Source organism: Haematobia irritans, chromosome 3 (genome assembly GCF_050003625.1).
Source record: "Haematobia irritans isolate KBUSLIRL chromosome 3, ASM5000362v1, whole genome shotgun sequence".
NCBI lineage: Eukaryota > Metazoa > Arthropoda > Insecta > Diptera > Muscidae > Haematobia > Haematobia irritans.
The window spans coordinates 118,152,723-118,179,125 of NC_134399.1; the positions used below are offsets into that span (position 1 = coordinate 118,152,723).

General features: G+C 32.8%; 3 protein-coding genes across 8 annotated transcripts in view; 2 read left to right on the forward strand and 1 right to left on the reverse strand.

Annotated features, from left to right (window-relative positions):
* Positions 1-3,692: 3,692 nt before the first annotated feature.
* LOC142228741 (uncharacterized) lies at positions 3,693-5,052 on the forward strand. The gene is made up of 2 exons (XM_075299247.1): positions 3,693-3,875; positions 3,935-5,052. Exons 1-2 carry the CDS (start codon positions 3,839-3,841, stop codon positions 5,041-5,043), a joined length of 1,146 nt encoding a protein of 381 aa, XP_075155362.1. The 5' UTR covers positions 3,693-3,838; the 3' UTR covers positions 5,044-5,052.
* fh (frataxin) lies at positions 5,015-5,777 on the reverse strand. Its single transcript, XM_075299248.1, has 2 exons — positions 5,414-5,777; positions 5,015-5,356 (listed from the first exon to the last, which is right to left on the reverse strand). The coding sequence occupies exons 1-2, from the start codon at positions 5,720-5,722 to the stop codon at positions 5,096-5,098; spliced, it is 570 nt and encodes a 189-aa protein (XP_075155363.1). The 5' UTR covers positions 5,723-5,777; the 3' UTR covers positions 5,015-5,095.
* Positions 5,778-9,353: 3,576 nt separating this feature from the next.
* vtd (RAD21 cohesin complex component verthandi) overlaps positions 9,354-26,403 on the forward strand; it is a 55,690-nt gene continuing 38,640 nt past the window's right edge. Inside the window, exons 1-3 of one of the 6 annotated variants that reach the window (XR_012720261.1) lie at positions 9,354-9,634; positions 10,220-10,410; positions 16,238-16,715. The gene's annotated coding sequence lies outside the window, so the exon portion shown is untranslated. The other 5 variants (XM_075299238.1, XM_075299237.1, XM_075299240.1 and 2 more) reach the window with 5 other exon arrangements.

Below are 26,403 nucleotides of genomic sequence, written 5' to 3' on the forward strand. Positions count from 1 at the left end.
ACACCAAACAGTGCATTTTTCGGGATGCATGGGCAGTTCTTGAACGGCTTCTGGTTGCTCTTCACTCCAAATGCGGCAATTTTGCTTATTTACGTAGCCATTCAACCAGAAATGAGCCTCATCGCTGAACAAAATTTGTCGATAAAAAAGCGGATTTTCTGCCAACTGATTTTGGTAATAAAATTCAATGATTTGCAAGCGTTGCTCGTTAGTAAGTCTATTCATGATGAAATGTCAAAGCATACTGAGCATCTTTCTCTTTGACACCATGTCTGAAATCCCACGTGATCTGTCAAATACTAATGCATGAAAATCCTAACCTCAAAAGAATCACCCTTTAGTTTAGTCAATGTATGGTTTTAAGCTGAAATAAAAAAACGACAACAATGCTTAAAGAACAAAACCAACAATAACAAAACAAAACAAATGGAAAAAGAAGAGGAGGCACGCTCAAAATAAACCCAGCCATGTGAATTCAAATCGATGATTTGACAGTGGCATAGGAAAAGAGATATGTTTGTTTCGAGTTTATTTCGGCATAAGCCGGCTATCAATGTAAAACCTTTTTTCGGAGGGTTCAAGTGTGGTTTTTGTTGGGTTTAATAAACTGCCTGAATTTATTCTGATAATTGGTTGATAGTTTAAAATTTCGACAAAATTTTCTGTAGAAATAAAGTTTCGACAACATTTTCTATAGAAATAAAATTTTGACAAAATTTTCTACAGATATATAATTTTGGCAAAATTTGCTACAGAAATATAATTTTGTCAAAATTTTCTATAGAAATAAAGTTTTGGGAACATTTTCTATAGAAATAAAATTTTGGGAAAATTTTCTATAGAAATAAAATTTTGGGAAATTTTGCTATAGAAATAAAATTTTGGCACAATTTTCTAAACAAATAAAATTTTGACAACATTTTCTATAGATATAAAATTTTGGCAAAATTTTCTATAGAAATAAACTTGTGCTAAAATTTTCTATAGAAATAAAATTGCGACAAAATTTTCTATAGAAATAAAATTTCGATAAAATTTTCTAAAGAAATAAAATTTTCTATAGAAATAAAATTGTGACAAAATTTTCTATAGAAATACAATTTTGACAAAATTTTCTATAGAAATAAAATGTTGACAAAATTTTCTATAGAAATAAAATTTTGACAAATTTTTCTATAGAAATAAAATTTTTGCAAAATTTTCTATAGAAATAAAATTTTGGGAAAATTTTCTAAAGAAATAAAATTTTGCAAAATTTTTGTACAGAAATATAATTTTGCCTTAATTTTTCTTTTGTTACGAGTCCTCAAAAAGCCACCAAGATAACTAAATAGGAAAAAGGTTTCAATTTTCACCTGTTTTACAAACTTTTGCAAATATAACGTTATTTTTTTAAAATTAGCACAATTTATATAAACAAATTTATTGAAACAAAATTTATTTAAATCAAATTTATTTAACAAAAGTAGTCAAAATTCTAAAAAATGAACATATGTTCAACTTTTCCCATGGCCGAGGGGAACAATTGTAGAGAACTTCCAGTATTTCCATAGAAAATTTCGACAAAATTTTCTAAAGAAATAAAATTTCGACAAATTTTTTTACAGAAATAAAATTTTGACAAAATTTTCTATAGAAATAAAATTTTGACAAAATTTTCTATAGAAATAAAATTTTGACAAATTTTTCTATAGAAATAAAATTTTGGAAAAATTTTCCTTAGAAATAAGATTTTGGCAACATTTTCTATACAAATATAATTTTGCTAAAATTTCCTATAGAAAAAAAAATTGCCAAAATTTTCTATAGAAATAAAATTTTGGCAAAATTTTCTATAGAAATAAAATTTTGCCTCAATTTTTTTTTTTTGGTTTGTTACGAGTCCTCAAAAAGCCACCAAGATGACTAAATAAGAAAAGGGCTTAACTTTTCACCTGTTTTACAAACTTTTGCATATAACGTTACTTTTTTCAAAATTGGCAAAATTTTATTTTTTTAATTGAAAGCTAACAATAAATGTAAAACAAAATTTATTTAAATCAAATTTATTTAACAAAAGCAGTCAAAATTCTAAAAAGTGAAAAGTAGATCAACTTTTCGCATGGCCGAGGGGAAAAATTGTAGAGATGTGTAAGTAGAGTTCCGGTCCACCTTGGGTCTCAAAATTTGGTTCAGTACTCGGTCAATATCTCGGCTCTAACCATGCAAAATTTCAAAGAGTGATCGATAACCATTCCCAATGGTGGACATTTTGCTATTTGTGTTATCTCACCCTTCAATGCATTCACATATTTTTGATCCCTTTGTATGGGAGGTTCAAGAAGGAGTGGTCGATCGGAACCAAACATCGCATTTCCCTTAGTTATGACCGTCAACAAGGCCCTTCAAGGTTTCGCTTTGCTACGATGCCTCCATTGCCTTCGGCAATTAGTTTTCCTGATTTCATAGAAGGCAACTGACAAACAAATGGTTGTTTACCACTCAGAAGTGATTGTTTTGCGTTTTTCTAGTGGTACAACTGCGACATCTCCATTTTTTTCAATAATCAGCCGCTAAAATTGCTATTTTTATAAAACGTTGCTTTAGCCTATTCCCCATCAAGTTATATTACAATTTTCATCAAATAGGCATAATTTTATACTTTTTTACTCATTTATTTTTGATTTTAGCGGATAAAGGTGGGTATTAAATTCGCTAAAATCTTCATTTTTTAACGATTACAATATCACATTATATAACCACAGTTGCCACTCGTGCCAAAAATAATCTACCAACATTTGAAGAAAATTCTACCAAAAATCTACCAAATTTAAAAAAAAAATATTTTTATCATAATTTTATTGTTCTGGAAACTTTGGCAAAATTTTATTTCTATAGAAAATTTTACCAAAATTTGAGATCTCCAAAAAAATTTACCACAATTTTATATATCTAGAAGATTTTGCCAAAATTTTATTTCAATAGAGAATTTTGACAAAATGTTATTTCTATAGAAAATTTTGCCAAAATTTTATTCCTATAGAAAATTTTGCCAAAATTTTAGTTCTATAGAAAATTTTGCAAAAATTTTATTTTTATAGAAAATTTTGCCAAAATTTTATTCCTGTAGAAAATTTTGCCAAAATTTTAGTTCTGTAGAAAATTTTGCAAAAATTTTATTTTTATAGAATATTTGGTAAAAATTTTATTTTTATAGAAAAATTTCTAAAACATTTATTTCTATAGGAAATTTGTGGAGTAACTAAGAAGTTGGAGAGAAATATTTTTTTCAAAATCTACCAGAGTTATAATTTTATACTGTTTTTACTGATTTATTTTTAATTTTAACGGCTAAACATGCTTCAATATAAAAACGTAACAATATGTTTTCATTTCATTCCATTTTCATTTTATATGTTCGATTATTTTCGATGCTAAACATGCCCTTAACATGCCTATATAGCATAGAACAATTTTCACAAACGAATGCGATGTCCTCACAAATTATTGCATTCGTTTTACAATGAAACGTAAAAAAGGACAAAATGTCAATAAAATGCACACATTTGAAGGAAAACGCCATAAAATAAAAGTGCAAAATATACATGAAGACGATTAAATTTTTACAAAATCTTTTCAAATCATGGATCAAAAAGTTTTACATCATTTATTACGTTACATTTTATTCTAGGAAATTAATTGATTTTTCAAAAAGTCACCGTGGTAATAAGCCTGCACCTATTGTGAATGTTGTATTACATTTGGTTATTGTACATGGACGACAAAATTCCACAAATCGACTTTAAATGTGAAATTGGCAACACTGTTTGATTGTTTACAAAACAACAGCTACAAAAAAATGTTACGAAAAAGACAACGAATAAAGCAAATAAAAGGTAAAAATCTAAACGCCAAATAAATTTATTGGAAATTATAACATAGCCTCTTTTTTCAGCGATTCATTCTCCAGCGGTGACCACTACTTCACACAACAATGCCCGAGTTACTGTTCAATACATTCAGCCACAAAATCGAATGCCGGCCGGAATAAAAGACGCAAACAAAATCCATGTACACTCAAAACGTATGCCGGAAGAGGAATTGGAAATAGAAACTATTGAATATCTCGATGATACAGGCCAAAATGAATCATTTATTGCCATTGGCCCTCCAACAGAGGAAGTGGAAGACACTTTCTACCCCAATGCCATACATTGTCTACTGGATTTGTATAAGATTAAATATGACAAGCTACCAGACGCGGTAGTTTCCAAAAAGACCCTAATACAAATATGGTTGGACATCGCTAGGGTAATGAAAGAGAGTTACTTTGAGTTTGAAGCAGGACAAATACAACAGAAATATGTTTCATTGAGGCAACAATATTTTTCAATAACCTCCCAAGAAGATATGGATAATTTTGATTATTTTCACGAACTTCATAACATCTACAATGATCCATCCAAAGCGATACTTGCAACTGGAGGAGAGGCTAATGCAAATACCGATGCTTTATATAAAGATGATGACCTTGTCAAAGTTGTTTTCTATGAAACAGAAGAAGTTGTTCAAGAAGAGTACTCCGACTTCCAAAGCAAGGATATAGTTAACAAGGAACATGAATTCATTGATATGGTTGTAGCAATGAAAGACCCATCTGAGAAAAAAGACGAGCAAATAAACTTAGACGCCTCAAAAAACATTGAATGTCCCAACGCCAACGAAAAACAAAGTTCTTTGCAAAAAAGAAATTTAGCAAAGAGTGGCCGAAAATCGGATGATGGACCACCACCAAAACAAAAATCGCTACCTGTAGAAGATAATCCTGTTATTCCACCAATTTCTCCCCGATCCCCAGTCCATAATCAACAACAATCGCCCAATTTGGATGTCTCACTCGAAGAAGAAGTAATGACCTTAAGGCAATTTAATATAGAACAAGAGAAACGACATCGTGAGCAAATGGCCCTACTTGATAAGCAATTCAAACAACATCAAATGACTTTGGAGCTTTTAAATGTACAACTACAAGAACTTATTAAACGAATGCCACCAGCATTATAGTGATATTTATTAGGTGCTTTTATAATTTTCTAAAATATTAAATCTTTAAATTTCATCTGCCTCCATAGGGTAAATCTTCAAATTCTAATTTTTGTGTTTCAAACACTTTTTGCAATTCTTCCTGTAAGAGCTCATGCAAAGATTGGTTGTTATGTCGATATATCCATTTGCCTGTGGCCCCGGATGATTCTCCCATAAAATCGTAACGTTTGGGACCACTGATAGGAGAGCTTAACCATATTTGGCGATTTGGTGTTTGACGATTAATGACATAGGTTCCATGTTGACCTAAATTAACGGTCAAGACTCCATCCTTTAAGAAAACAAGGTTACTTTATGTTCTCAAAACAAATGTATCATTCCAACTCACACTATATGCCAAATCGCTGCCAGGTATGTTATCTATGCTCTCCATCAATTGCTCGAAATAGTCATTTAAACCATCCAATGTTTCCGAACATACCCTTTCGTATGTTGCATGATCTAAGATTGAATCAACGACATGTTCAGTTGGTTGTTTTGTATTTGAAGAGAATAGACGTTGTTGTTGACAAGGTGTATTTTTTGTGCAAATATATTGTGGAAATTTATAGCTTTGTATTGTAGTTAAGTATCGCAAGCTTCTTTGATTTCTTGCACAATTTCTAATCGCGAAATTTCCCAATACCCGGCCGAACATTTTTGTTGTATTTCGAATAACAGCTGTTCTACATTTTGTCGCTGATGGTAACGAGGCAGTATTGCCAGTTTTAAGTTTTCCGTTTTATATCTAGCATGGGGTGTCGTTACACAGTTATTCCATTACAACTTTTCATTGTTGCCAGTATACGTACAGTAAATCATAGAGATTAAAGTTTACATAGATGACTCGTTTCTCTCAACAAAACTATTATATCCGTTATTTTTATAACAATTGTTTTTTATAGCATTTTGTTTTAATCCATTCCTAACAAGCCATTTACAAATATTAATTTTCATACATATCCTTTTGTTTTGTTCGAAAAAATGCTCAACATAAAATTTTGTATATTCGCGGTTTAAGGTGGGTGTTAAGTTCGAGTTTAGCCGCTAAAATTGTCATTTCTTCACGGTTACTTTTCTTTCATAATTTATTTTAAAAAATATAAACATTTCAGGGAATACTGAAGCAACTATCTTTGTCAGCCACCGTGGTGCAATGGTTAGAATGCCCGCCTTGCCTACAAAAGGTACCTCAGTAACGCTGGTGGCATTTTCGAATGTTTTAAAGCTTCACCATAGACCAAGGAAGGTATAGACATCTCAAGTGAATTCACAGCGCTGTAGTTTGTCTGCACACCGTAGATGGCTCTTTTTCGTCTGCAATTGAGTGATTTTTTAATTTGGCTTTAATTTGTTTTCTTTCCTTTGTTCTCTCGTTGAAACACTAAATATTGTGAAAGTTTATAAAATACTATTCATCCACACCTTTTTTATAATGCAAATTGACTAATTTATACGGTTATTCTCGTTTTCCAAAAATAAATTGAGTCACTTGACTGCGCAATTGAGTGGAATGACTGCGCACTGCAAATAAACAACACCATGGTGAATTATCAAGGTATGTCTCTATTTTAATTGGTCTATGGCTTCACTGAGAAAGTTGAAGTTCTTTAAAATGAATCGTTGAAGAATAATAAGCGTGAAAAATGGCAACTTAAACGCGATAATGCGAAATTAATACTGGTATTAAGGTGAAGAGCCGTTCTTACTAGGGCTGTTGCCCGGGATTAATACCGTCCCGAAAATCTCGGGATTTTTTATTTTGAATCCCGGGATTTTTTCGAGATCCCGAAAAACTAATTCCAATTGGTAAATTTGTGCCTTTTTAGCATTAAGGTGAGTACTAAGTTCGAGTTTAGCCGCTAAAGTAAAAACTAAATCAGTAACAAAAGGCATAAAATTATACATATTTGTTGCAAATTTTATTATAATTGGATGGGGAATATCCCAAAGCATATTTCCACAGTGTTTGTATTCCTTAAAATGGATTATTAAAGTAATCGTGAAAAAATTACGATTTTAAGGCCGGTACTATGTTCATTCTTGCGAAAAATTTTTATGGAAACCATTATTTCGCACATAGAAAGCGGCGTTTTTTTAGGTAGCTTGGAGCGCTATTTTACAGGGAGCGATATTGGATTAAGTTGGTGGTGTTGCTTGTTTTTACAAAATAACATTTTATTTTTCCTTGGGCAATTGATCTGCTATTCCTTTGATCCTTTGTATAGTTTCGGAACAAAAATATGGTCCGTGTTTGATTTATAAACCCGCACAAATAGTTTTTAATAAATAAATTATTTCTTAATTCACATTGCAAATGGCGCCGTGCTATAAACGTCAGTTTTTCAACACGAAAAAACAAAGTATCACAAATGGAAAAAATTTCGCAAATTTTTCGCATTTTTTGGTTTTGTATGGAGTTTCAACGCGAAAACCGAACAGAGTACCGGCCTTTAGCGGCTAAACTCGAACTTAATAACCACCTTTTAGGTGAGTACTATGTTCGTATTTTTCACCAAAACACTAAATTAAAAGTACAAAAATCTTTATTAAGATGATTATATTTTTATAAAGTCTTGTGAAATAATGAAAGGAAAAGATCTAAGGAATTGATTGTGAACAATTTTATATTTATAATTTAATTAATTTAAAAAAGTAACCGTGAAAACAAGTTGGTTTTCAGCTTGAAAACTGAACATAGTGCTCAGCTTTAATTGTTAATAAATTTGAGTCTTCATTCAGTGCAAACGGTCCTTAGATTTCATACTCGACAAATTGAGTTAATAAACATTTATGGTACACCTTGAGTAAGAATTTCTTATACATGAGGTATACTATGAAAAAACACAATTTCATCAAAAATCGAAATAAACGATAAGTTCCTCCTCTTAACAATGAGTGCATGTGAAATGCAATTCGTGCCACATTTAAAAATGTAAATTAAACCAAATTGGTTTAATTTACATTTTTTTGCACTGTAGATTGTAATCACTTAAAATATTTTAAAAATCTCGAAAATTTCGGGATCTCGAAAAAATCCCATGATATATTGAAATCCCGAATCCCGGAATTTATAAAAATTAAACCCGAATGACAGCCCTAGTTCGTACTCGGCTATAAAATGGAGGTCCCTTGTAATTGAGTTAAACAGCAGTTGACCATTTTAGTCTCACAATGGACTGAATATTCCAAGTGAGCCTGAAATAACTGTACCAAATCTAACCAAAATTTGTCATTCTGCATAAAATATACGATCAGTATAAAATTTGGTGCACCGTGCTGGCATTCACCCACAAATAACCATACGAGAATTGGACCATATCAGTCCAAATTTAAATATAGTCACCATTTAGGCCGATCCTCTTATTTCAATTTTTGAGCGTCCTAAAGGCATATTTTTCACCCGATCTGCATAAAAATTGGTACGTTTAGTCTATTGGTGAAATATTCCCGAAACTGAAAATGATACAATGTGATATTTTTCAAAAATACATTGTCGTCCAAGTATAAAAACACTGGCATCGCTGGAAGTGTCATTGGGTACGCCTTATTGATTTAAAATAGACGCATGGTAAATGTACCCTAACAACCATTTTATTTGGCGTGGTACAACTTCTTGATAATGACGGCGTTTTTTCCAATAAGATTTGGATAACGTATACCACTGTCTTCGACGTGGTGGGGATTCTAAGAAGCGATGTGGTAAAGGATAATTTTGACCGTTCTTTATTATTATTTTGGTTACCTCTTCCAAAAACGAACCTTGTACAGTCTTTTATTTTAGTTGTAATAGCATCGACCAATTAAAATAGAGATATACCTTGACAATTCACCATGGTTTTGTTTATTTGCAATTGCGCAATCAAGAGACTCAATTTCTTTTTGGAAAACGAGAATTACCGTACAAATCAGTCAATTTGCATTACAAATGAGGTATGGGTGTATGGAATTTTACATGTTTTTTCAATATTTGGTGGTTCAATATTTGGTGTACAGACGTAAAAGAGCCCTCTACGGTGTGCAGACAAACTACAGCGCTGTGAATTCACTTGAGATGTCTATACCTTCCTTGGTCTATGGTAATAGTTGATGTTTCAAGTTGATAATTTATTTATTCTCATATCGCTTTTTCAAACGCAGAAAAATGCAAATTACTTACAACGACATCTATACGCATACAATGCTTCTCAAGTTAAAACAAAACTTTCTCTTCTGGTATTGCCAGAAGCAACAATTGTTTATGGTCGACTAATAATACTAATATTGTAGACTGGCAACACTCGTTCATAATTCCGTTTTCCCCATATCACGCTCTCTCTCAATTGTGAAAAGTCGTGTCATTTCCACTGCGTCCACATCGGATTTGTTTTCTTTTTAATTTTATTTGAGTTTGCTTAGTTTCTGTCATTTATTTATACATTGTGCAAGATAAATATACCGTAATATAAAAAGTTTATTATATTCAACAACAAAACGAAACTAAACTGCTGAAGAACTTGCAAAGAAAAACAAACAAGAAAAAACTTTGTACACCACAAAGAAAAAGAAGAAGAGGCATCCATATAAGTTGGTGTGTAATTGAATAGTGATTATACTTATGTGTGTGCGTGCAAAAAAAATATCAACAGAAATTTAACACAACCATTGGCGTTTTCGCTTAGCGAATTTTTTTAAACTCAAAGTAAAGAAATTGTGATAGTTTTATTACATTTTATCGCGATATTTTGTGTAATCTTCCATTATCGATGACACAGTGAAAATATTTAAAATCAACTCTTTGAACTAGCGATAATACAAATATCATTCCATTTGGGATGGTGATGTTCAATAAAGATATGAACGATTCTATAATGGGTGTTTGCATTTATTAAAAGAAGTGGTCGCAAACTTAATCCAATTTCTATTGTGAAGCAGTTGTTTATACCAGAAGAGCTGTATTAAAAAAAAATCTATTTGCTTTGCGATAAACGTTTCGGTTGTGTTCAGTTTCGAAAACGCAACAGACAAAAAGACGAAGTTCCACCACAAAAGCAAGTGGTAGAAAAGAAACGCGCCTTTCTGCTCGTTGTCATTCAACGTTTGTTTTTTTATTTTCCACGAAATAAAAGTACATAAAATTTAATTCCAAAATTATTTCTCTACTTTTTTCGTTCAGCTTCATTTAAAAGTCGAAGAAAACAAGAAAAATACAATAAATAAACGTGTGTGGCATTTATGTGAAACGAAGAAGCTAAAACCACGCAAGTTTGGATTAAATTGCTTGCTGAAGCAGCCGTGACCATTGCAAACGCCTATGAATAAAAACTGGAATAACCACCAAAAGGATTTTATAAAAGTCATTGAAAGGTAGGTAAACTTCTTAAAACAAACTTCGTTACTTGAAATCAATTCTAAATTTTTAATGGGGAATACATACGAGTGAGAGTAGTTTAGTACACTACTTCTCCATAAATTACGTTGCTTTTTTGCGTGTACAATCTTTTATCCCCAATTCTCTTTTATGGAGCTTATTTTGCTTGTATTTTGTCATTTCTACACTGTACTACTTACTACTACTACTATTGCTATTATTATGTACTTTGGAGTGAGTCATGTTTGTAGGCATAATCAGTGTATCTCAATGCCGGTTGATTTTACATGCATATATATTTTCTTGTACAGTATTAAATTTCAATTTTTGTTTTACAATTTTTTCTCCCATACTACCACCACCACCGGTCTCTATTTTTACGATGCGTTTTTCGCCCTCTCGTATAGAGTAATTATGGATGCATGTGTGTGTTTTGGGTGTACGTGTGTGTATGTTGATTTGTAAGTTTGACAATTTTGACATTGTTTTATGAGAGTACGTCGAAAGTTTACGGCGACATTGTTGCCAATGCTTCTTTAATTCTTTTCTTCCGCCAAAAAATCGTAATTCGCAGTATAGTAATCGCCCAAAAATACAACTGGGGCAAATAATTTGGGCAAAATCTCATTGTCCGTTAAATAACCCGAAACTGTTTACAAATTTGCCTATTTAGAGCGAAATACTAGCAAAATAATAAAAATAGTCCCATTGGGATATCTGTATTTTTTTAATGATATTTAATGTCACTAGTAATAGAATAAAGACCATATTCATAAAAGTTAACGTAAACTTTAAAACTACTATTTCCATTCAAATTTCTTCGGTAAACCTACAGCAAATTATTATGAATATAGGCAGGCTCACTTAGACTATTCAGTCCATTGTGATACCACATTGGACTGAATAGTCCCCCAAAAACAGCTGATTTGTCCCTATAAATTATGCTATTTTGGAAATCCTACACAGAAAAAAAACATTTTTTGTCTTCAATCGTCAGAATAATTTATCCAATTTTTAATTGAAATTTCTTCAATCACAGAAATGATTGTATCAATAACCAACGTCAATTAAAAAGTAAATGATTAAAATCAATTAAATTAAAACTAATTAATGATTAAAAATGTAACTGATACTATTAATTTCTAAGTTCGATTTTTTTTTCAAATACAAATTTTTTGAACAATTAAATTTTTTATCGCAAATTTTTTAGAATTCAATTAAAATTTTAATTGGAAACATTTTGGTGATATTTTTTGTGTGCAGTCAATCTACAGCATTCGCTTCGGATGTTGGAAATTTGAGGTAAAATAATCTGCGAATGTTTTGTTGAATATACCTGACACAATTGTTAGACTTTTTCAAAAATCAATCGGTTGTTATACTCTATAGGTCAAATAGGATACGTAGAGCATAGCGAGCTATAACATATATAACCTTATGCACAACTTTATGTGTTAGGTGCATTTAACTTTAGGTATTTTTGACCTTATTGCAAAACTTAACTGCAGAATTTATCCTACATCATTTCCATTTAATTATTTTTCGTTGATGCGAGACGTCTTGGGCATTCCTGTACTGATACATCGTATTGCGTTATCCAATATTTTCTTTATAGTCGGTTCATAGATAAACTTTAAAAAATGTCCCTTGTCATTGAGCTAAACATAGAATCGGGCAGTACACATTGATATGAGAGATGTTCACCGCCTTTTGGGTCACAAAAATGACTTCTAAGGCCGGATTCAAAATGGGCTAACGCTATATGAAATGTTTATTAGCAATCCAAAATTAAACAAGCATTCGGCCAGGCCGAATCTTATGTACACTCCACCATGGATTGCGTAGAAACTTCTACTAAGGACGGTCATCCACAATTAAATTACTTGCGACCGATGGCAAGGTATCTTAAAACATCTAAACATCATCTTCTAAACTGTAAGTTAGTCCAATTTTGGCATGGTTGTTATCGGTCGTACACAAGCGAAATGTACCAAATTTCAACCGGATCGGATGAATTTTGCTCCTTCAAGAGTCTCTGGAGGTCAAATCTGGGTATCGGTTTATATGGGGCTATATATAATTATGAATCGATATGGACCAATTTTTGTATGGTTGTTAGATACTAGAGGTCTGCATCGAATAACTTTTCACTGCATGTATGCAATTCGCTGTCGAATATAGTACATACTCTGTCTTTCTCTCAGAGCGCAAGTAGTGAAGTGAAGAGAACACTTGCTTGTCAAATACCACCAAGTACTTATCCGAAACAATATGTGTTCCGAAAAAAAGGAACAATAAAAATGTAAGTACTTGAGAAAAAGTACAACATGGATTCTCTTCACTTCACGTGGTACCACAAGTATTTCTCAGTATGTGCGAAGCAAAACTTTCCATTATTCTTAATCATAGATATGTATGTATATCACATATTTCATATATTTATGTATGTCACACACTTACCTTAACGTTTGCCCCTCTTTATAACAAACCAAAACATATATTATGGAGACTAACTGTTTTTTTGTATTTCTGAAACTGCATGTGGTACATGTAGTACTCTATGAAGTTTTGTTCTCGCAACATACTCGACGTGATCACTCTGAGTACACTTCAATAAGAGAGAAAGAGGAATATGTGTTTGTTGGTAGTGAAGTCATCAGAGTAGCAACAAGAAGTTACTCGTGGCTTTTGGTGTTCATCAAAATGTGTACCAATTGTTTTGCGAATCTCTCAAATAGATGTACTCATGTAGCAAGTACACGTGTACTCTGCATTTACAAATGGAATTGTGCAGACCTCTATTAGATACCATATACCAACATCATGTACCAAATTTCAACCGGATCGAATGAAATTTGCCTCTCTTTGAGGCTCCGCAAAACAAATATTGGGATCGGTTTATATGGGGGCTATATATAATTATGGACCGATGTGGATCAATTTTTGCATGGTTGTTAGAGACCATATACCAACACCATGTACCAAAATTTCAGCCAGATCGGATGAAATTTGCTTCTCTTTGAAGCTCTGCAAGCCAAATCTGGGGATCGATTTATATGGGGGCCATATATAATTATGAACCGATGTGGACCAATTTTTGCATGGTTGTTAGAGACCATATACCAACACCATGTACCAACTTTCAACCGGCTCGAATGAAATTTGCTTCTCTTAGAGGCTCCGCAAGCCAAATCTGGAGGTCCGTTTATATTGCAATACCATCCGACCTACATCAATAACAATTACTTGTGCCAAGTTTCAAGTCGATAGCTTGTTTCGTTCGGAAGTTAGCGTGATTTTCACAGACGGACGGACATGCTTAGATCGAATTCCTTTGTATGAGTAGTGTCCAAGTCATTCACATATACAATGTTCATCAAAACTTTACAGTAAAACAAACCGACGATCCTGCACCACAAAAAAAGGAGAAGATTTCCATATACCACCAAAATCTTTTTCTTCACTGGTGGCCAAATTTGGGTTGAATCATTTAATTTTAAGCATTTGAGTTTACTATGCAATACAAAATTTACAGAATTTCACATACATTAATTATAATAGTTCAAATAATTTTATTTTTTGCCCGGCTCCCCTATCTCATCGAGAAGATTTCGAACTCGATTGACAGTTTTCCTTTCGATTGGGGTTTCATACGATTTACAGGGACAGAGTATTGGTTTAAATTCTAAACAGAATTTCATACTTTGCATTATTTTCTTTAAATTATAATTAACATTTATATTTGTGAACTCAATACCCAAATTCGTGAAAAATACTAGTGTTGGCAACACTACATAACAAAGAGAGAGTTGGTGAGACGACAAGAAAAATAATTGAAATTTATGGCGGTAAAGAGTGATGCCACATTGGTAGAAAAAAAAGATAAATGCATGCTCATGAATAATTAACCCCTTTTGTAAGAGTCAATGACATTTTCTCGCAGGATTTTTTTTTTCAATACCAATAAAAGTTAAATAGTAATAACCTTTAATTTAATTGGCAATGCAAAGGAAAAATGTTATATCTATGAGTAATTTTTGTCTAAAAACTCCTTCCGAGTTGATGAAGTTCTCTATTCAAATTGGAACGTGACTTCTACCAATACCTCCATAATCCACCACCTTTTGGCAACAGCTGTGTTTTAGTTCGAATTATATCTTGTTGTGTTGTTGGTTTTGGCTACATTTTTCTGACATTGCACATTTCCTTTTTCACGTGATCCCTCTGAATCATTGACTATTGTGTTATGACCATCATAGAGATATCCAGTTGTGAAATACATGATATGAACATACATTCATTGAAATTCATCATCATATTCTGAGTCTTTGAATCAATATAGGAAAACGTGTGATAGGTTCATGAATGGGATAGACACATGGTATGCTCAAAATATCTTTGCGGAATATATGAACTAGATTACTTTTCATTTAAACGCTTGATATAAACGATATCGTAGGAAGTAGCATTTGTTGCACGCTACTTTTTGTTATTATTAAGGTTTATTATTTTATTTATTTTTATTCACTAATAAGCACACATACAAGCCCACGGAGTTTACACAAAACGTGTTTGTAAAGTAATGCACTCCAAATATTGGTTATTTATTAATTTGTTCTTTTTGCATTTGATACATTAGATAACCTTGCTCTTCGGCAGTGCATTTCCTTTGCATTTTACTAAAGAAAGTATGTAGTGTTGATAGGACTCAGAGCTCCATACCTGAATATTTGTTTTTAAAGGCCAATTTAACTCATATTTCGTTCTGAAACTCGGACCAATGGGGCTGTCACCCGTTGCCTTCGTTTTCTAGAACGTAATCCAGCGTTAAAAAAAGATCCTCTTTATTAGGCAGTATACCCCAGGGATGAAAGTGCAAAAAAGGTATTTTTTTAACGAAAAAGTACTTTGAACTAAATTTCAACAAAAATTGCATTCGAAGATTATTGTCAAGAGCTCCATTAGACTGCATTTTTCAGAAAGCAAAATTTTGTTTGTAAAATCTTCAATTTTAATTTTTTTAGTTGTATATCTGCTTACAAAGACTACCGTAATATTGTAATCACGGTTGCCACAGTTGGTAGAATTCTACTGTTTGGTAGAATTCATGATACTTCATAAATTTCCTGTAGATAAATAAACACAATTTTTTTACAAAATTTTCTATAGAAATAAATTTTTTACAAAATTTTCTATAGAAATAACATTTTGACAAATTTTTCTATAGAAATAAAAATTTGCTACATAAATTTAATTTTGCCAACATTTTCGATAGAAATAAAATTTTGAGAAAATTTTCTATAGAAATAAAATTTTGGGAAAATTTTCTATAGAAACAAAATGTTGACAAAATTTTCTACAGATATATAATTTTGGCAAAATTTGCAACAGAAATATATTTTTGCCAAAATTTTCTATAGAAATATAATTTTGCCAAAATTTTCTATAGAAATAACATTTTGACAAATTTTTCTATAGAAATAACATTTTGACAAATTTTTCTATAGAAATAAAATTTTGACAAAATTTTCTATAGAAATAAAATTTCGACAAAATTTTCTATAGAAATTTTTACAAAATTTTCTATAGAAATAAAATTTTGACAAAATTTTCTATAGAAATAAAACTTTGACAAAATTGTCTATAGAAAAAAAAATTTTACAAAATTTTCTATAGAAATAAAATTTTTACAAAATGTTCTATAGAAATACAAATTTAACAAAATTTTCTATAGAAATAAAATTTTGACAAAATTTTCTATAGAAATAAAATTTTGACAAAATTTTCTATAGAAATAAAATTTTGATGTTGTTTTTATTGCAGCTTAAAACCATACATTGACTAAACTACAAGTGTAGCTTAACCAACAGAGGAAAATAACCGACCATGGATGGACGCACGTTTCGGAATTACCACATTCCTCATCAGCATCCTCTACTTGCAGCAAAACTATCAACCAATTATCAGAATAAATTCAGGCAGTTTATTAAACCCAACAAAAACCACACTTGAACCCTCCGAAAAAAGGTTTTACATTGATAGCCGGCTTATGCCGAAATAAATTCGAAACAAACATATTTATTTCGGCATAAGCCGGCTATCAATGTAAAACCTTTTTTCGGAGGGTTCAAGTGTGGTTTGTTGAGACTGATGGGTCGTTCACACTAAAGGCCGAATTGGTTTGTCGAATTTAATGGAAACATGAATGTATAAAACCCATTTATTAGAAAATATCGATGTCTCTATTCCAAAGTACGCTAAAAAGTCTAAAAAGTGAATTTTACAGGAAAAGAAGTTAAAAGTTTTTTTTTTGGAACTTAGACCACTTTAGACCGAACAAATTTGTTTGCTCTTTTTGGATTGGAAATTTGTAAAACTTTAGTCACAGACTGCGTTAATATTAACAATAACTTTTGATAGAAGTGTCCAATAAATTCGAACATTTGAAAGGATGCAATTCACATCAATGCGAATAAAAAACAACGAACTCCATCAAAAAAATTTTTACCTTTTGGACCGTATTTAACCCCATATATAGTCAGATATGATGTTATATATACCATATCTTATTAGATATAGTGCTATACATGGGTCTATCCAAGCATATATTATTAGATATGGGAGATATAATTAGATATTACACTATATATGATGAGATCTGCGATTATATTTAACCAGATCTAGCGCCATATATAGCATATCTGTGCAGATCTAATTATATCTGAACCAATATCTGAACAGATCCAATTAGATAAAATTTGATATTATTAGATAGGATTGGATCCTCCAATTTTTACACGAGGAACTAAAATTTTGACAAAATTCTATAAAATTCTATAAAAATCAAATTGTGATAAATTTGTCTCAAGTTTCGATCGTGACTGCAATGGTTCGCATTATTTTAGTACTCGATCGATAACTTCTTATCTAGAAAGTGTTCGTGTGGAAGCGTAATATAGAATCGCATGTTTTTTTTTTCGACTTAAACATTCTCAATAAAATCGTGTTTTTGACTATGGCGTTAACAAAATCGAGATTTTCTTTCCGCATGAATTTATCTGTTTTGCCAAATTTGTAAAAGACTATTAGAAGTTTGTTAACGACTTTCTAAAAATATTAAAATATTTTGTCCAAAACTATTGTACCATAAATCTGATATCGGCTCAAAAATGTCTACACAAAAGGTAAAAAATCATTCGCGGGGGTATCACGGTACTAACCTGGGTGAAAAAAAATATTGAAAAAAGTACTAAAGTACTGCATTTTCCATCCCTGGTATACCCTACAAGCCTCAACAGATTTCATGAGAGCACTGTAGCTGAGGCGGTTGGAAGTTACACGTTTAATCCGAAGGAAAGATACCTTCCAATTTTTCGAAATTTTATAAAGGTCCAAAATTCGATTTTTGATTCTTATTACAATTCCTACCTCCCAAGGCAGATATTCCGTGTTTAGTCATCTCAACTTCTCGTCCGTAGGACAGCGTTAGCCCATATGTAACAAAAGGGCCACATGGCTTGCATCACTTGTTTGCTTGCCCGCAAAACTTACTCTACTACCAGATCTTTCTAAACACATCGCATCTTAGACGCAGAGTGTCTCTATCTGGATAGAAATTAATGAACTAAATGGACGACAAACGCAGCACGTTTTCAGAAATTTTAGAAGGGAGCTTATTGAATGGAATTTTTTTGGAGCCATTTCAAAGAATTTTCCATGTTCTTCAATTTTTGTTGGTATAAAGTATTTCTGAGAGGTATAAAGGATTCCCCTACTTATTAATGCGCCAATATTCCTTACTATAGCTGCCCCTTAAACCCTTGCATTATTGTATTAAATCCTTATATGTTGTAATTCCCAAGAATATGGGTATTCATCAGTATTTTCAATGAATCCAAACTTGACGTTGGTTATAGAATTTTTCAAATTTATGATTCAGCGAATGGTAATATCTTTCATAGGATAGAGCTCGCGTCATTCCTTTCCTGCTAAAAACAGTTCAAGAGTTGTGCCGCTCTTTCAGGTAGGCTTTTGAACTCTGCGGTGCCTTAAATTTAAAATTTTTGTGTTAAATAATCCTCTTCTTTTTAACCAGAATATCGAATGGGGATGAACTCGTTGATTTGCGTGAAGTCTTTCTTGTTTGGACTGTAAGATGGGTATTAAGTTCGAGTTTAGCCGCTAAAATCGCCATTTTTTACGATTACTTCTCTCTAATAATCTATTATAAAGAATATAAACTTTGTGAAAAATTTCTTTGGGGTATTCCCCCATCAAGTTTTAATAAAACTTGCATCATAGATGTTCTATAATATCTTCACTGATTTATTTTCGATTTTAATATCAACATTTACGCAAAATATGAACATTTTCAAATTCCACCGACCACATATCAAAGATTTAGCAAAACGATTCCTCGTAGATTTTTTAATCTTTGGAATTTCATGTGCTATCATGAATCAATAATAATAAGAAAAACAAAATCCCAATGAACTCTCAATATCCATTGTAACCCCTCACCCCCTCTCTCTCTCTCTTAATCGGATACCACATGTTATTTTTTAGCGTGTTTTTGTTTCAGCTGCTTCCTGCCTTTGCTTCCTGTATTGCATATGTTTGTATTTTCCTTTTTTCCAATAAGGAATTTTCCTTTGTTGTCTTGTCTGGTTTTCATTTTGTTGTGTCTCCTTTGTAGTTTCTTCATAGCTAATGGCGTTTGTGTTGATGTACTTTCTTTTGCAATTCTTTTTGGTAATTTGTATAGTGGCGATAGTATGGGTGATGAAGCAACACGATAGTTAATAAAATCTTCATCATCTTGTGGTGGAAGCTTATGATTATATTTTATAATGTGGTTATGCCGATATGGGATATCAAATTTAACAGTTGATCATTCATAGTTACAATTTAAAAAAAGAAAAAGACTGCTTGGATTTTTTTGTGAGTTTTATCTCGGGGTGGAATTTTCTTCCCGTTTCTCTTTAATTGGACTTCTTTAGATTGAGGTTTACATATGGTTTGCTACTTCGCCTTGGCTTATCATCTCTTTAGTTGTTGAGTATTTCCAATGGCCTGTCATATCGCGTATCATTAATTATTGATTTCTTATAGAAAAACAAAAGGAGTTCAATCTTGATATACACTAATCTACAATAGAACTTTATCATGAAAAGATAGTTACTTCGAACAATATTAATATTTTATTATTCGCAAATATGGCCAGTTTTTTGGAAACTGATGAATTATTCAGTGTTCATCACGCAAAGTATATGTCAAAACCCAGTACTTGCTGTAAAGCGTCTCTAAATTTTTTTTTTGTTTTCTTCTAACCAAATTTGTTTGGGGAGCCACCGTGGTGCAATGGTTAGCATGCCCGCCTTGCATATACAAGGTCGTGGGTTCGATTCCTGCTTCGACCGAACACCAAAAATTTTTTCAGCGGTGGATTATCCCACCTCAGTAATGCTGGTGACATTTCTGAGGGTTTCAAAGCTTCTCTAAGTGGTTTCAGTGCAATTTGGAACGCCGTTCGGACTCGGCTATAAAAAGGAGGTCCCTTGTCATTGAGCTTAACATGGAATCGGGCAGCACTTAGTGGTAAGTGGTCCATTATCACAATGAACTGAATAGTCTAAGTGAGCCTGAATCTTAATCGGGCTGCCACTTTAACCTAACCTAGTGGTAAGAGAGAAGTTCACCAATATGGTATCACAATGGACTGAATAGTCTAAGTGAGCCTGATACATCGGGCTGCCACCTAACCTAACAAATTTGTTGTCTTCAGGAGAGTTGTACTTTCCATTTTATGAAGACCCATTTTAATGAAGACCATCCAAGGCGGGCTTCGAAATTAAAGTGTTAAATATTTTTAGCATGAAATGTGGTAGAGACACCATATATCACACCGATATCAGATATCGGAAAAGTTTCCATCAAGGTGGAACAAAGAAGGCATACCTAAAAGCAAAGTTATATTTATTATTACAAGATGGAACTTCGGAATATTTGAGGCGAGGATCAAATCGCCAGCAATCCTATTCGTGTCTTGTATTAAAGAAGTGAACCATCTTCTCTCTACCGTTTGATAGCCTGTACCTCATTACTAAACGTGCGGAACTTGTTGCCTTGCATTTTGTGAGAAGAAAATATCCTGACAGCTTTGACTGATAGGATTTGGGCATAGACAAGGGATCCCATTAGCAACTATGAGGCCTTCATAAAGAACTATGCTTTGCTAGGGAAAATTGTCTTTTCGACTAAACGAATTTTTGTGAAACAAGTCAATTTATGGTAACTTTCAAAATCGAATAATCGAATTTCATGTTTTTTGAATATCGAGTCAAAAACAACTTTTCATAGTGATTAGAATCGACTAATCGAATTTTAATGATTTCATAGTGATCAGAATCGACTAATAGATTTCGATTGCAATAAAAAGTGCACAATTTTACAAATTGTTTGCAAAATATGAATGACTTTGTCAAGGTTTTTTTCAAAAAATATTATGAATTTGCAATGGGGGGAAAAGTAGCGTAACACTAGTTTTATACGGTCTTAGACTATTCAGATCCTTGTGATCCCACATTCTTGTATTTAAAATAGCCACACGACAGACGATTTAATTTGTATAAAATATTTCAAGTTATATTTGTGAAGGTTTTAAAAAGACTAGTATACACGTAAAGAAAAATTCAAAGCCTATTTAGGTTTACATCAAAGTTATTATTTCAAAGGCTCCTATATTGAATCATAAATAGCAAGTATACCGATTGCAGGTTTATACCACAACACACATGTTGTGAACTTCAATGAGTGCTGCCAATTTTATGGTTAGCCTAACGGCAATGGATCTCTTTTTTTCTAGCCGAGACGTTTCACATAACGGTACAACCACATCGAGAAGCTTTGAAACACATAAATGTCACCATCTTCTATTCTATTCAAATTCCTTTTATGCTAAAAAATCGTAAAAGAGTCGAAAGTCGCGACGAAAAATTCTCAATGGGCTCAAAAAAACCAACATTTTTAAATTTGAAAAAAACGAATTGTCGAAAGACGACTTCTCAAAATTTTGAAAAAAGTAGAGGAATCGATTTTTTTTAATTTGGTCAAATCTGAAGTCGACTTCTTAATTCTTGTTACAATACCAATGTTTTGTTTGTCACCAATGATTTTCGTCCAAGGCTTCTAAGAAATACCGTAATACCAGATGCAGAACTTTGGGGTTAAGCACTCAGATTATGACACGTGCAACATTCCCACCATTATGAATTTCGGGAGAGGTCACATATCAAGCGCGGCCTAGATGGTTGTTACTGGTGATGAAGGATTAAAAAATGTTTTTAGACGAGCTTCGGTAGTAATAAGAAGTGTTTTATCCACAGTATTGGTTGTATCGTACGCCGCTGCTTTCAACTAAATATATTGTTAATGTAGTTTCTGAAGGTCTAACTACCGATCTGGGCGACCAGCAATCGTTTGGCAGTGGATATTCTTTTTTAGTTGTATTGTAACTTCCCATGCCATTTTTAATCACATTATCTGACCACATGTCAAATGTCCTCTTATAGCGCTCGTAAAATTTATCATTCCTCAATATATCCGTTGCCCTTAAGGGAATTTTAGTTAGCCTCCCGTCAAAGCCACCATGGTGCAATGATTAGCTTGCCAACCTTGCATACAAAGAGTCGTGGGTTCGATCCCAGTTTCGATCAGGCACCAAAAATTTGTTTATGTTATACCCTCTCAGTATTGCTGGTGGCATTTGTGAGTGTATCAAACTTCTCTAAATGTGGTTTCACGTTATGTGAAACGCCGTTCGGACTTGCTTATAACGAGGAGGTCCCTTGTCAGTGAGCTTAACATAGAGTCGCGCAGCACTCATTGATAAGAGAGAAGTTCATCACTTGTGGTAAGTCTGAAATATCCCGCTGCCACTATGCCTAACCTAACCTAGCCTTTGGCTAATTGTCAACGGTAGTAGACCTGGATGATTATTTCCATAATGACATCAAAGCATCTGTATTAATACGAATCTGTGCTTTTCCCCATTTCAAATCAAATGAAACACAACATTAAAGCATTTAGAAACACATAGAGTTTGATAAAAATTTAAAATATTACAAAAAAAATTAAACATGGTCACTTATTACAGTAAAAGACTTGTTCACCAGATGATGGATGATTGGAATTTTAAAAGCCGTATTATATATCAGAACTAAAAATCATTGCCAGAAAGCCCATAGTTTTGCTTTTTCCTAACGCAATTCATAGTTGAATACAAGTTGTTTAAACAATAGATCACCTGTACCATCTAATCTCATCATCACATACATACACAGAGACGACAAGCACATACATACATATGTATAAACACACATATAGATATAACAGCCGATTCCACTTTAGAAAATAATTTATCATCCATAGTTTTATGTCGATGGCCACCGCCTAAATTTTCAGGTGTTAATAATGACAATGTTGTCGTTGTCGTTCTCTTAATGATTATGTTGACATTACATTAAGCTACAATACATGAAAACAAATATTAATTATGGGAAGAGGGTGAGAGAGAGAATAAGATATATCGTTTGGAAATTTATTACTACTAGCTGTAGCAGAGAGATAAAGATATGGTAGATATCAAACAAGATCTTGAGCGTTAAAATGAAATTCCTATGAATGAAGAAAGGGTGTGTGATGTAATTTATAAAGATGTCTACATGGATTTCACTTCTTTCGCTTTGCGATGAGTAGTTTTGAGGATATACTGAATTATAACTATTTATTTATATTAATTAACAAAAATAGGAAATTTTGTTACTCTTTGCGGGTTTCAGAAATGGGGATTTGTCTAGGGGATTCAAAAGCAACATCCAATTTTTAGAGTAATAAATTTTTTTAAGTCAAGTTTTTTTAACCGTAGACAAATTCGACGTTTGAAAAATCTAATAAAATCTTATACTAATGACTCGAAGTTGAACGGAATAATTCGGAAAATCTAACAACAAGGGCTTTAATAGAATTTAATACAATTTTTAATTCAATTATAGATTTGTTTGGATTCTTGGATGATTTTGTAACTATGTTGGAGATTATATATTTAAAAAAATAGTACAATGATATAGCCAACCATGAAGTATTATTTTATATATAAATAATATGTCTTGAAAATAATTGCATAGTCTGTAAGGAACTTTGTGTTCGAATGGAGAATGTGATGTAGATTCTTTATGCCCATAACACATCAAAAATTCTAAAGTTGCAACGCTGAAAGTCGATTTTTTAATTATCGTAAACCCACTTTTGTAAAGTTGCAACGCTGAAAGCCGATTTTTTAATTATCGTAAACCCACATTTGTAAAAATCGTAAATACGAAAGTAAACTTTCAAATCATGAAAACAAACCGTAAATCAAATTTAGAAAAAGTCGACTTTTTAATTATCAATACTAGAGGTCTGCACAATTCCAGTTGTAAATGCAGAGTACACGTGTACTTGCTACATGAGTACATCTATTTGAAAGAGTCGCAAAACTATTGGTACACATTTTGATGAACACCAAAAGCCACGAGTAACTTCTTGTTGCTACTCTGATGTCTTCACTACCAACAAACACATATTCCTCTTTCTCTCTTATTGAAGTGTACTCAGAGTGATCACGTCGAGTATGTTGCGAGAACAAAACTTCATAGAGTACTCCATGTACCAAGTGCAGTTTCAGAAATACAAAAAAACAGTTAATCTCCATAATATATGTTTTGGTTTATTATAAAGAACGGCAAACGTTAAGGTAAGTGTGTGACATACATAAATATATGAAATATGTGATATACATACATATCTATGATTAATAATAATGGAAAGTTTTGCTTCGCACATAACTGAGAAATACTTGTGGTACCACGTGAAGTAAAGAGAATCCATGTTGTACTTTTTCTCAAGTACTTAAATTTTTATTGTTCCTTTTTTTCGGAACACATATTGTTTCGGATAAGTACTTGGTGGTATTTGACAAGCAAGTGTTCTCTTCACTTCACTACTTGCGCTCTGAGAGAAAGACAGTGTATGTACTATATTCGACAGCGAATTGCATACATGTAGTGAAAAGTTATTCGATGCAGACCTCTAATCAATACAATACCTAGAGTGATCTGAAGACTTTTAAAAGAATGGTTTGTATTTTCTCTATAAAAACTTTCGTAGAAAAAAGCAAATTTTTGAATATAGTTTCATTTTACGCCGAAATACTGGGGCCAAAAAGAAGCTGCGCGGTAAAAAAAAACATGAGAATACGATACGTACGGCAGCAGTTCGAATTTCAATTTGATGGGTTGTGGAAGACGTTTCGTTATCATGGCCTCATAATTCGTCACGGTAGAACTTGTGATGGTTTTACCCTTCTGCATCGACTTTTCGAGACAGTCTTTGCCGGGTGCGCAGTATATTCGTCGAGTGCAGTCCATTGGTTTGGTTCTTACCAGATCTATTCTTCGTCGAAAGTGATGGAAAAACGCAGAAAAACCCAGGCAAAATTTTGGTCTTCGGCGTCAAGAGGCCGATTAACTGCAGCCACAGCTTTTAACATATAACTTATTTCAAAAGCTTTTCGTTTATTTAAAAATAAATTCAACTGTTTTTTAGTTTAAAAATATTCCTATTCAGCAGTATTACTAAAAGAGTGACATTATTATACTACGTTCACGCTATGACGCCAAATCTTCTATGTCATTTGAATGACATGAATGAATTCATATACTATGAAGCCACCGTGGTGCAATTGTTAGCATGCCCGGCTTGCATACACAAGGTCGTGGGTTCGATTCCTGCTTCGACCGAGCACCAAAAAAATTTTCAGCGGTGTATTATCTCACCTCAGTAATGCTGGTAACATTTCTGAGTGTTTCAAAGCTTCTCTAGGTGGTTTCACTGCAATGTGGAACGCCGTTCGGACTCGGCTTTAAAGAGGAGGTCCCTTGTCATCGAGCTTAACATGGAATCGGGCAGCACTCAGTGAGAGAAGTGCAGCACTGTGATATCACAATGGACTGAATAGTCTAAGTGAGCCTGATACAACGGGCTGCCACCTACCCTAACCGTGGAGCCTACTATGCTACCTAGGAAGAGTTCTCCTTTTCAATATTTAAGAGCAGCGGCAATAAAATATTTAATATAAAAACTACTGAATTTTGAATACTATAAAGTCTGTAAGTTCTAAACGATTATTATTATGCCTGGACTGATTTGATTTTTATTGTCTTTTAATGACTTTGTTCAATAAAATACATTAATATAGAAGTAAAACACTCTAAACTTATAGGTTTCGGCCAATTATTGTTGTTTTTTGCCGAACATCGGCTTCGGCTGATTATTGTTTTTCTTTTTTTTGTTGAACATCGGCTTCGGCTGATTGTTTTTTTTTTGCCGAACATCGGCTTCACCAAAAACAACCTGCTTCGGGCGAGTTTTACACGCGATGCTTTAAAAATGCATACGTATTAGCTATCTCGCGCACCTTCAAAAGGGGGCCTACCGACGCGAGATTGTGGGATCATGCTTGGTAGCCGTTTTCAAGGCATTTGTAAGTTTGATTTGAACTAGAGAAGCAATCGTTCGCAGCATCCAAAAACAATTTGAAACAGCTGCAAGTGATATTGTGCATTTATCTAGAATCCACTGACACTCTAGCTTCAATACGCGGCAAAAACAAAACTTCCAATCAAATCTGTCTAAAATTACCAATCAGGATAATCAGGCCAATCACGGGATTTGGTAGAATTTTGGCCCCTTTTTATATAGTCCTCTTGATTAAAGTTTAGTGTTTGATCCGTATATAAAATCGATCATATTCTCGATGTTCCTCTTTTTCTTCAATCTTTAAAAGTTTTCACTTCATTTTTCGTTCCTGCACAAGACACCGCCAATTTTATATTTCACTTTTTCCATTCCATGTGTATTGTTTTGAGATTATGTTTTCCTCTCGTGGATTG